This window comes from Bos mutus, chromosome 10, assembly GCF_027580195.1.
Source record: "Bos mutus isolate GX-2022 chromosome 10, NWIPB_WYAK_1.1, whole genome shotgun sequence".
Classification (NCBI taxonomy): Eukaryota; Metazoa; Chordata; class Mammalia; order Artiodactyla; family Bovidae; genus Bos; species Bos mutus.
In genome coordinates this window covers 13,624,409-13,636,414 of record NC_091626.1, presented here as the reverse complement: position 1 = coordinate 13,636,414, position 12,006 = coordinate 13,624,409, and the positions used below count along the sequence as shown (strand labels likewise).

Here is a 12,006-nt window from a genome sequence, read left to right as displayed (position 1 = left end):
ATGTATAGAACAGTCTTATGGACTCTGTGGGAGAGGGAGAGGGTGGGATTTGGGAGAATGACATTGAAACATGTAAAATATCATGTAAGAAACGAGTTGCCAGTCCAGGTTCGATGCACGATACTGGATGCTTGGGGCTAGTGCACTGGGACGACCCAGAGGATGGTATGGGGAGGAGGAGGAGGAGGGGGTTCAGGATGGGGAACACATGTATACCTGTGGCGGATTCATTTTGATATTTGGCAAAACTAAGACAATTATGTAAAGTTTAAAAATAAAATAAAATAAAATAAATAAAATAAATAAATTTAAATTAAAAAAATAAAGCAGGAAAAAAAAAAAAGACTCAGTTTTGTCAAAAGCAATCTTATAATTCCATTTCTTTGCTAGTCCTAGGATCACACTTTGAGATAAGAGCTAAAGATAAGAGTTTAAATGAGTCATTCTCATTTTATTGTTGTATGGTATACACTCCTGGCAAACCAGACAGAAGAGGTTGAAAAAGAATTCAGTCGGTGCAGTTCAGTCGCTCAGTCGTGTCCAACTCTTTGCAACCCCATGGACTGCAGCACACCAGGCCTCCTTGTCCATCACCAACTCCTGGAGTTTATTCAAACTCATTCCATCGAGTCGGTGATCCCATCCAACCATCTCATCCTCTGTCGTCCCCTCTCCTCCCGCCTTCAACCTTTCTCAGCATCAGGGTCTTTTCTAGTGAGTCAGTTCTTCACATCAGGTGGCCAAAGTTTTAGAGTTTCAGCTTCAGTATCAGTCCTTCTGGGGAATATTCAGGACTGATTTCCTTTAGGATGGACTGGTTGGATCTCCTTGCAGTCCAAGGGACTCTCAAGAGTCTTCTCCAACATCACAGTTCAAAAGCATCAAATCTTCAGTGCTCAGCTTTCTTTATAGTCCATCATTCACATCCATTCATGACTACATATATTAATTTTTTCCCTCATTATACATATTCTACATTGTATCAGGGAGAATTTTACACTGTATATACAGATCAGACTCAATAATTAGATTAAGGGGTGGCCTCTCTTTCTCTACATAGCCCTCCACTTAAGTGTGTACAAAGTAACCCTTTCAAGCAAATAGGGGTGTTGATCAACATAGATATGATTATTCCTAGTTCTTCCCAAAGAGAGATCTGGCCTCTGCCATTAGACCCTGGGACATGATCACTAGGCCCCCAGAGCATCCTGTTTGATGGGAATGGGGTTTATGATGGGGACTTTGAGCTATGCTGTATCAGTTCTAATCTCTAGAGGAATTAGACTGAAATCATTGGTCTGCTCTCTGGGAAGGGCTGAAGACTAAAGTCAGCCAAATGGGCATTGTGATTGAGCTCCAATAAACCTCTGGACATTAAAGTCTTGGGAAAGCTTCCCTAGTTGGCAATAATCTGTATATGTTGTCACATATCATGACTGAAAGGAGGTAATGCTATGACTCCACTGGGAGAAAATGGCTGGAAGCTCCATTTGAACCCCTTCTGGACTCTCTGCCCTGAGCCTCTCTTCCCTTGGTTGATTTTAATTTCTATTCTTTTGCTATAAAAACACTGTAATTATAAACACAGTGCTTTTCTGAGTTTTGTGAGTGCTCTAACAAATTAGCCAATGTGACATGGTTGGGGCTTCCAAAAGTGTAGACAGCTGGTCTGAATTAAGGATAGTTCTAGGGACCCCTGAACTTGTGCCTGGTGTCTAAGTGAGGGCAGTCTTGTGGAGACTCTTCCCTCACACTTGGCAGTCTGGCCAAACTCATTCTAGGGTGCTGGTGAAAGCAAGGATAAGAAAAGGTAAGGTAAGAAGATCTGGGTATGATTCATATTGAGGAAGTCTATAAAATTGGTGAGTTTAGGGGTTTAAAGAAGTCTCCCAGAGGGAAGGACCAAATCATGGCAGGAAGAAAAATTAGACCAAGTGCAGATCTGAGTAGAGTTCTGATAGTCCTTAGGGAAATTACTTCAAACTTTTAGTCAAGTAGAGCTAAATATGAGTTGAAGGTGATGATATGTCAAAAATGTTTCAAAACCATCACATATAAATGTGGGGGGGGGGCGGAAAGTAGTGCTTTTAACATTCTGGAAAAATCTGAGTGTAACAGTCACAAACTGAGTTGAACTGAGAAATCAAAACTTTCCTGATGTTCCCCCCTCAGATTAGAGAGTTACTTTCCTGTGCTTTTCATCACCTTTCCACATTCAAAGTTTAACTTGATTAGCAAGCTTTTATCTTGTTCCCAAGTAAGGAATTTTTATTATTTTTATTGGTATATAATTGACATAAACATTATATTAGTTTCACATAGACAACATCAGTCAATATTTGTACATATTGCTAAATGATTGCCACAGTAAGGCTAGTTAACATACATCACCATATATAGTTATAATACAACTTTTTTCTTGTGATGAGAACTTGTAAGATTTACTCAGCCACTTTCAAATATACAGTATTATTACTGTAATCACTATGGTGTGCATTACATCCCCAGAACTCCATTATATGCAAGGGACTTTTAGAGTGAAAAAAATTGGGGTACTCCCATCACTTCATGGGAAATAGATGGGGAAACAGTGTAAACAGTGTCAGACTTTATTTTTGGGGGCTCCAAAATCACTGCAGATGGTGATTGCAGCCATGAAATGAAAAGACGCTTACTCCTTGGAAGCAAAGTTGTGACCAACCTAGATAGCATATTCAAAAGCAGAGACATTACTTTGCCAACAAAGGTTCGTCTAGTCAAGGCTATGGTTTTTCCAGTAGTCATGTATGGGTGCTAGAGTTGAACTATAAAGAAAGCTGAGCGCCAAAGAATTGATGTTTTTGAACTTGGAGAAGACTCTTGAGAGTCCCTTGGACTGCAAGGAGATCCAACCAGTCCATTCTGAAGGAGATCAGTCCTGGGTGTTCTTTGGAAGGAATAATGCTAAAGCTGAAACTCCAGTATTTTGGCCACCTCATGCGAAGAGTTGACTCATTGGAAAAGACTCTGATGCTGGGAGGGATTGGGGGCAGGAGGAGAAGGGGACGACAAAGGATGAGATGGCTGGATGGCATCACCGACTCAATGCACATGAGTTTGGGTGAACTCCGGGAGTTGGTGATGGAAAGGGAGGCCTGGCGGGGTCGCAGAGTCCGACGCGACTGAGCGACTGAACTGAACTGAACTGAACTGAAGAAAAGTAGCTACTTCCCTTGTAGCTCAGCTGGTAAAGAATCCACCTGCAATGTAGGAGATCAAAAGCAGTTCATCTATTTCAACTTTCGCCCAGATACGTGTCTGATTTGTATCTCCTCCATTTCCTTACATCATAGGATTAAACTTTTCAGAATATAACATTTAAAAATGGTGCCTCAGTGGAAGATGGATTTTTCCAAAGTAAAGGTCCCAATGGGGTGTATCGTCCTGGAGTTTTACCAGAGGCAGATTGGTCGTGCTTCGGCCGCGCCACCTCCATCGTCAGGCTCAAGAGGTGTGTGAGGCTGGCGAGAGAGGTCTAGGTTGGCACACTTGGGAGTTCTTTAAACCGTGGTGTTGGAGGCAATCTGAGAAGCAGCGCTTTAAGTGGGTAAGAGTGAGTGGATGGGCTCTGCTGGGCCTCGCTCGCTCAAAGTGTTCTAGCTGGACAGGGTTAGGAGAGGCCCATTTCCCACCTGGATTAAGATAGATCCGACGGGGTCTTGGTTTTCCTTCTCCTGGGCCATGCCTTCGGCCGGGCGGGGTCCCTCCTCAGGAAGGCGCGGTCTCCAGAGTCGTGTACTTGCCGCGGAGGGAGCTCATCCCCATGGCAACGCCACGCGAAGCCCAGCCTGGTCCACGCCAGGAGCGGAAGAGGGGGCAAAGGAGGAGGCAGGGCCGGCCGTGCCTCTGAGAACGCGCCTTTCTCGCGCGTCTCCCCCGCGCACCGGCGGCCGTGGTATCGTCCAAGGCGGAAGTGGCTCCGGGAAGGAACCTGTCCGCGGGCGCAGTGATGGCTGCGGGCGTCCCTTGCGCGCTCGTTACCAGCTGCTCCTCCACCTTCTCCGCAGACCGGCTAGTGCAACGTGAGTAACGAGGCTCCTGGGCCGACCTCCAAGCCCCAGTACGAGCCTCGGCAGGCAGCAGTCCCAGCACCGCGGCCTCTCTCGGGGCCTCGGTCCTCGCCGCGAGCCCTGGACTCTTCCTCCCCTCGGTGCTGGCCCGAGGCCCCTCGGGTGCTCCTCAGATGTGGTCATGGTGCCTAGTCCCCCAGGTGTCCACTGTTAGCTACAATACTCGTTGCTTCTCTGTCTCTGCTTGGCCCACCATGGGGTTTGTTCCAGCGTTTTCTGTTAAGTAGGACCTCAACCCTACTGTCGGCGGGCAGCCATTGAGGGGAACAGAAAAGGCTCTCTGGGAATTGAACCTAGGAACGCGAGCGTCAGGTGCAGGATTCGTGATTTATGTTGTCATTCCTGCTCTTGAGGTAGAGTGGTTCCTCTGCTCCCCCCGCCCCATGTGCATATGTTAAGACTTGTTAAACTTGCCCCCTCCACTCTGAGTTATTCACTGCCTTGCCTTCCTCCTGAGACGAGGCCCTCCGCCAGCAAGCATTCGTTTTTGATTATTACTGGACCTAGTATTTTTCCCTCTAGACCCTCATAGTGGTTGTCAACTTAAGTCACTCTTCAAAGAATCGTAGGCGAGGAGAGGGGACCAGTGGAGTAGAGAGAGCATAGGGTTTGGGGCTCGACTCCTCCACTGAGACTCCCAAAGTTGATTATAACTCAGGACTCCGTTTCAAATTGTGGCTTCGAGTCAGAACGATGATTCTCAGCTGTAACCTATGCTTTTCAGTTTTCTGATCTGTAAAGTGGTGATAATTTTCACATGACTGTTGTGCTTAACACTTTGAGTGATCAGTCGGTAAATGGTAAATACTATTAATAGAGTACATTATCTCTCTAGCCCTCGGTTTCCTGATCCTGAAAGTGGGGCGTGCTAAGTCGCTTCAGTCGTGTCCCACTCTTTACGGCCCCATGGACTGATGCTCGCCAGGCTCTTCTGTCCATGGGATTCTCCAGGCAAGAATACTGAAGTGAGTTGCGAAGATCTAGGGGATCTTCCCGACCCAAGGATCTAACCCGCCTCTCTTATGTCTCCTGCATTGGCAGACAGGTTCTTTACCACTAGCGCCACTTGGGAAGCCCTGAAATGGGACATATGAATCTACCTCACGGGATTCTTTGAAGGATAGATGATGTGACATTTTGAAAGCATTTGGTAAACTATAAAGCATTATATAAACGTAACTTTTCCTTGTACTGGTCAAATGACAGAATTAGGCAGGGTGTCTCTCCAGCACAAATACTATATAACTTAGTTATCATTTGTGATCACCTAGAATGTTCCTTGCCAGACTAAAAAGTTTAATTATACACTAAATGGTAACCAGCTGCTTTAATTATGCCATTTCCTTACCTCTCAGCAGTGCTCCTTCTCATTTATTTCCTTTCTTTTTAAAAATTGTTTTATTGTAAAAGTAGTGCATAGTCCATTAAATAAGATTTAGCATAATGGAGAAAAGGAAATGTCAGCCAGGGTCTCATCACCCAAACGCAAATACTGTGTTAACATTCCTGTGCATTTACTTTCAGTTTTTTTCCCCCCAATGCAGACTTTAAAAAATTGGTAATTGCATTTCCAATATATATACAATTTTTATCCTGATATTTTATAATAGTTTTAACATTTTATATATAGCATGTTATATTTTTATTTTACATATAAAAATTCAAATATTGTATCTGAAATATTAAATATATTTATATAAATGTATGAAGTTATGTATTTATAACATTTAAGGCATATGATTTTTATAAATATATTTATATAAATATACTTTATTTTTTCATATAATATTTCATATTTTTCATTTGTAAAATTTACCATTACATTGTAAGTTAATTTTCATTATATGTTACATCTAGAGAACGTATTAGAATTTGCTCAGAATTCTTAAGCTTCTTGGTGTATTTAACTTCCCAAAAGAATTATATGCATTTTGATTTCCATTACTGATATATAAAAGTCCTTTCAAAGTCAGTCTTGAAAGTATTAGGTTTTCTTGTGGCTATCACATGCTTTTGTTGCAGGAAGGGGCCCCCTTCCAGGGCCCGAGAGTGGACTCTTGTCTAACACTCAGAAAAATGAATTGTCAGAGGAGACACACAGGCTGACAGATCAACAGACTTCATTGGGAAGGGGCACCTGGGCAGAGAGCAGCAGGGTCAGGGGACCCAGCAGAGCTGCTTTGCCACGTGGCTCATAGTCTTGGGTTTCATGGTAATGGAGTTAGTTTCCAGGTTGTCTCTGGCCAGTCTTTCTGACTCAGTGTCCTTCCCGGTGGCGAGTGCATGGCTGAGTGAAGATGGCTTCCAGCGAGGAGGATTCTGGGTGGTTGGTAGGACATATGGACTGGAGTCTGCTCTCTCCTTTTGACCTTTCCTCAATTCGTCCAGTTGGAGATATTTTGTTAGTTATGCATTCCTTATCAGGACCTGCTGTCCTAAGATAAGCGTGCAAGTGGCGCTATCTCGCCTGCCCAGGGCAGGCAGCTTCAGTCGCATTTCCCCTAACAGTTCAAGAATTTGCCGACACAGTCATTTCTTGAAGGAGCTAGTTACCTGTAGTTGGTGAATGGTAATACTGTACTTGAAAATATATTAGCATCATTGGAAATGAAATAAATCCTGTAAAACAATCCACTTTATTTCTGTATATAAAATGTTTCTTGGATGGCTTCTATGTTGGTTAAAATTAGATAACCTTTCCTTTGTGGTTCCATTAATGTTTTATAGTGAAAAATAAGAACAATTAATGAAGAGATTAGTTGAGTAAGGAAAAGTGAACCATAAAAGAGAATTTACCCAGGTTAATGATTTGGCTAACATTAGAATGTAGTATTTGCTGAGTTTTGATTCTGTTTTATCATAATTAAAGATGGAGTCATCACAGTTTGAATCTAAGTTTGGCATAAAAGATGAAGACTGAGTTTTGTTAAGTGTTCAGTGACATTAAGCCATAGTATGGTTTTGGACTGAATCTTAATTTACCTTTTTGGGACTATTTGGTTTCCTTCCATGCATTAGGAAGAAGAACATTTAGGGTTTCTCCGGTTTCTTTCCTTCAACATTTGATCTATTTCATTGCTTTTAACCAATGATGGGAAATATTTCTTAACCAAATAACCAAGAAATAACCAAGTTTATTATAAGTAGTCATGAAATAAAAATCAGTATGCCGCCACTATGGGTAAATTATGGACTTTGTGAGAAGCTTTTTTCATTTTGTCACTCAGGGGCCTTTGTGCATTTTTCTGGGTAGGTATCTGACAGCAGATAAAAGGGGCGTTACCCTTTTAGATTTTTAAAGGGGAATGAAGGTTCCTGATGCTTGTACAAGGCTATATGTGGTATGAGAGCAAATGTCTGTACCCCAGGCCAGACCTCACATATGTTTATACGAACATTTTACTTTTATTCTGGAAAAGTGTATCCTGATACTAAGAACAGAGCTAGTCTTTGTGCCAGTTTGTTGTTTAGTCACTAAACCGTGTCCGACCTTTTTGCGACCCCATGGACTGTAGCCCGCCAGGCTCCTCTGTCCGTGGCATTTCTCAAGGAAGAATACTGGGGTGGGTTGCCATTTCCTTATCCAGGGAATCTTTCCGATCTAGGGGTCCAACCGGTGTCTCCTACACTGGCAGGTAGATTCTTTACCACTGAACCACCAGGGAATCCAGTTACTGTAGCTAAAATGACGGCTAAGAGACTATTCCTGTCTTCAGGAAGGATGTGGTCAAAGTGCGTGCTCCACCTGTGCAAATATTAAAATGTGTTAGTAGATACCGAAGTCTTAACATCTTATTCTACTTTCCTAGAAGAAACTTTTGATAGAAAAATCCCATTTGGTTTTAATATATGTAATGCATATTTAGCAACTGTAAGCCATTTAGGTTCTACACCTAAACATTTGGAGCAAAATTTTTTTCTTCCTGTGAAATGTGGGAATTTGGAAATCTTAAAATCAAGCATTTTTATGTATATCAGTACTCTTCCCAAACATGTTTTCACATAATTCACTTTGGTTCTTGTATCCCCGTGAATTAACAAAGTCAGAAAATTTGAATTTTACAAATGAAGAAACCGTGGCTCAGAAGCACTTGGTGAGTTGCCTAGATTGCTGAAGTACCAAGTGTGGAGGATATGTTCTCTTTCGGGATTTGTGTGCATGGGCTGTGCAAATGAAATATGTTCAAATTCCTCAGCAATCAGAACTATTTAAATTTAAGGTGGTGGCATTGAAGAGAGAAGATTAACTCTAAAAGAAGGTTTTAAAATATGCTGGCATTTCCATTTAGAATGGTTGAAGTCTTAATTCTGAGTGAAGAAAAAAAAAAAAATCATTGCCCAAAGCATCTGTATTTTAAATAGAGTATGTGCATGCCTAATAGTCTTTAAGAGTGTCTGGGTTTTTTCCCCTCAATTGAGGAAGCCCATAGTATACACATTGTATATATTAGTCTGTTCTGATACATAAAATTAACATTAAAATTAAAGGGTTGTTCCAGATCATGTCTAACAGCATCCCTTCTAAATGTGAAATTCTAAGTATTGGTTATTTTTATGTTAGATTATATAATTCAGTTCAGTCACTCAGTCATCGTCAACTCTTTGTGACCCCATGGTCTGCAGCACGCCAGGCTTCCCTGTCTATCACCAACTGCCGGAGCTTGCTTGAACTCATGTCTATTGAGTCGGTGATGCCATCGAACCATCTCATCCTCTGTTGTCCCTTTCTCCTCCTGCCTTCAACCTTTCCCAGCATCAGGGTCTTTTCCAGTAAGTCAGTTCTTTGCATCAGGTGTCCAAAGTATTGGAGTTTCAGCTTCAGCCTCAGTCCTTCCAGTGAATATTCAGGACTGATCTCCTTGATGATTGACTGGTTGGATCTCCTTGCAGTCCAAGGGACTCTGAAGAGTCTTCTCCAGCACCACAGTTCAAAAACATCAAAGTTTATATACTACTTTTTCTTCGTGTTTATCTTTTGAAAACTGAAAAATCAAGCCCCATTTTCAAGTTGCAGTAGACACTTCACTTGTAGTAAAGAATCTGACATTTTGTATTTGGAATTCAGATGCATTTTTACCCATAGAAACAATCTGCTGATCCTCAGGTTTCCGCAGTTGTGGAACCAGGTAGCTCAATTATAAGATGGTTAAACTAGACTTTGGAGAATTATACAGGCAAAGCTGGCCATCAGGCTGTCCACTGCTGCATTGGGAAGCACTCATTCTGTGAAACTGGGAGTTTGTTCTAGGTCAGACTCCTACAGTTTACAAAAGATCTTAAAGTAATTTACTAAAGAGAACATTCCTAATTCGGGGTAGGGGCTATTATACAACCTAACCAAGGTTATCTAGCAACAGAATAGCGATAGGAACTTGTGACTTCTAATTTGGGATTTTCTGTAGCAGCTTGAGGTATTCTGAATGGAGCCTTTTAGTTTACTCTGGGAATAAGTAATAATTTTTACTTAAACAAAGTTGCTTATTTTGTTATGGTAGGAGAACTCTGCCTTTGATTGGATTGTGTATTTCCAAGTCTGTATTTTCCTCAAAGGAAGAAAGATTGGGCCAGGAAGATTTACCATGAGGATGATTTCAAATGGTAGTGGAAGAACTTTGATTTGTTTTCAACTATAATACTTAATATATTTAATTTTCAAATAACATTAAAAGAAGGCTCAAGATTTTTATCTTTATTAAATGAGGAATATTAAGTCATCAACCTTAAATACAAGTTCACATCCTCTCCAGACCTCAAAGGGACTTAAAACACGTTCATATTATCTTTCTGTGTGTCTGTGTGTGTGTATGCTGCTGCTGCTGCTAAGTCGCTTCAGTCGTGTCCGACTCTGCGTGACCCCATAGATGGCACCCCACCAGGCTCCCCCGTCCCTGGGATTCTCCAGGCAAGAACACTGGAGTGGGTTGCCATTTCCTTCTCCAATGTAGGAAAGTGAAAAGTGAAAGTGAAGTCACTCAGTCGTGCCCGACTCTTCGAGACCCCATGGACTGCAGCCCACCAGGCTCTTCCGTCCATGGGATTTTCTAGGCAAGAGTACTGGAGTGGGGTGCCATAGCCTTCTCCGGTGTGTGTGTATAAGTGTATGTAAAATTAAAGCTCAAAGAGATTGTGATTTTCTAAGTTTGTTTAGGTCATAAAAGTTGGGGAGCCAAGATTCAATTCCATCTTTTGTGTGTATGAAATATGAACTTCCTGGTGACCAGAGCTGATGTCTTCACGGTCAATTGAGAGACAGTAAAAATTACAGAAGATTTTACTACTACATTGAGAACTTTTATCGTTCAAAATAAGTTTATACCTTTTCTTTTGTGATAGTTGGAGCCTTAGTAGATGAGCTATGGTAAGTTAAATAATAAATGAAAATGCGTCTATTGGTGCCCAATTTGTTTTTTTCATCCATTGATTAGAGAATTTGTATGAAGTGTTCGACTAATCCTTTAGCCATTGTCAATGAGTTAAATGATTATAAGATGTTTATCTTCCCAGCAACAGAGGTTGGGGAGCAGGAGGAGAACAGCAATGGGGAAGTGTTGCACATCAGACCATGGTGCACAAAACCGTTCATGATACTGAGAGTACCGCATCATCCTGGAAAACCGAGTGTGCCAAAACTCAGACCTTTCTTTCTGGGCCACTCAGTGGCTTAGTTTTGTGTAGCAAAAGGTCCAGAAGATATGCAGTGGTCATTTGGTTTAAACAACTTGCTGCCTTTTGCCCTGAATAATTTTTTAGCAAATAGTGACACTCAGTAAATAATGAAATCTGATATGAAACCATTTTTTTTTAAGCTATAAGTATGAAAATTGTTTTAAATATGTCTGGCAAGAATGAGAATCCTGGACATGACATTGTATTTATGTTGGAGCCAGTGCACAAACACTTCCCTGATAATTACTTATCCAGGAAGCAGACTAAGGTGTATTCAGACAGAGAGGATAGTTGTGAAACTCTTAAAGAGCCTTTGTGATGTTTCAGGTTCAGTAACAAATGACCTATTTAGGGTTTAATTTTGTACGTAGACCTGAAAGCTGGTTCTACACAGGGGTAAAGTAGTATCGTACCTGGATCAAAATCAGTATGCTCAGAGCAGAAAAATGAGCAGGATCATTTGGTAATCAACAGCACTGTTATGCTGACATAAGATAATTACCATTCTATCTGAATTCTGCTGGAGTTTTTAGGACTTTTGTGGGGAAGACATTTGTGAATTGAGCACTGAGTTCTACCCACTTCCTAGCTACCTGACTTTAAGCAAGTTAATCTTTCACCCCACAGATACTTTCTTTGCACGTGCCGTCACTCTTCTCAGTGTCTAAATCCTGTGCCTCAGTCACCTACTTTATCCATAAAGTGAGAGCGCCATCTCCCAGTTTCCATGATTTTTTTCCAAGCCCCTTTATTGGGGTGTAATTTAAATGCCATAAAATCCACCTGTTTTTAAGTGTAGGCCATTGCTGTCATCCTGGAAGAAAACCGAGCTGTTGGCAGTCATTCCTCATTCCCAGCCCCAGCCCTGGGCAGCCACTAATATACCTCCCACCACTACACAGTTGCCTTTTCTGGACATTTTATATAAAGGACTCACACACTATGTGGTCTTTTGTGCCTGGCTTCTTTGACTTAGAAGAAGTCAAAAAACTTTGATGTTTTTGAGATTCATCCCTGTTGTAGCATGTACTTGGCATTCCATTGTATGGCTAGGTCACTTTTGTTTACCTATTCATCAGTTGATAGACATTCGGTTGCTTCCACTTTTTGGCTATTATGAACAAACGCTATGAATAATAATAATATGAATGCCATTGTGGACTTTCTGAGAATCTTGTATTCTTTTATGAAACTGCTGGGCTTTTCCGGAGCGACGGTATCATTCTGCCTT

General features: G+C 41.6%; 2 protein-coding genes across 4 annotated transcripts in view; one reads left to right on the top strand and one right to left on the bottom strand.

Annotated features, from left to right (window-relative positions):
• The window catches only part of IQCH (IQ motif containing H), a 229,793-nt gene extending 225,938 nt beyond the window's left edge, over positions 1-3,855 (bottom strand). The window contains 1 exon segment of the mRNA XM_070377335.1: positions 3,672-3,855. Within this exon segment, the coding sequence (XP_070233436.1) occupies positions 3,672-3,722 (51 nt within the window). The 5' untranslated portion in view covers positions 3,723-3,855.
• A 65-nt stretch (positions 3,856-3,920) lies between these two features.
• The window catches only part of AAGAB (alpha and gamma adaptin binding protein), a 74,541-nt gene continuing 66,455 nt past the window's right edge, over positions 3,921-12,006 (top strand). The window contains exon 1 of one of the 3 annotated variants that reach the window (XM_070377338.1): positions 3,921-4,061. In XM_070377338.1, coding sequence (XP_070233439.1) covers positions 3,989-4,061 — 73 coding nt within the window. In that variant the 5' untranslated portion in view covers positions 3,921-3,988. The remainder of the gene's footprint in view (positions 4,062-12,006) is intronic. The other 2 variants (XM_070377337.1, XM_005893293.3) reach the window with 2 other exon arrangements.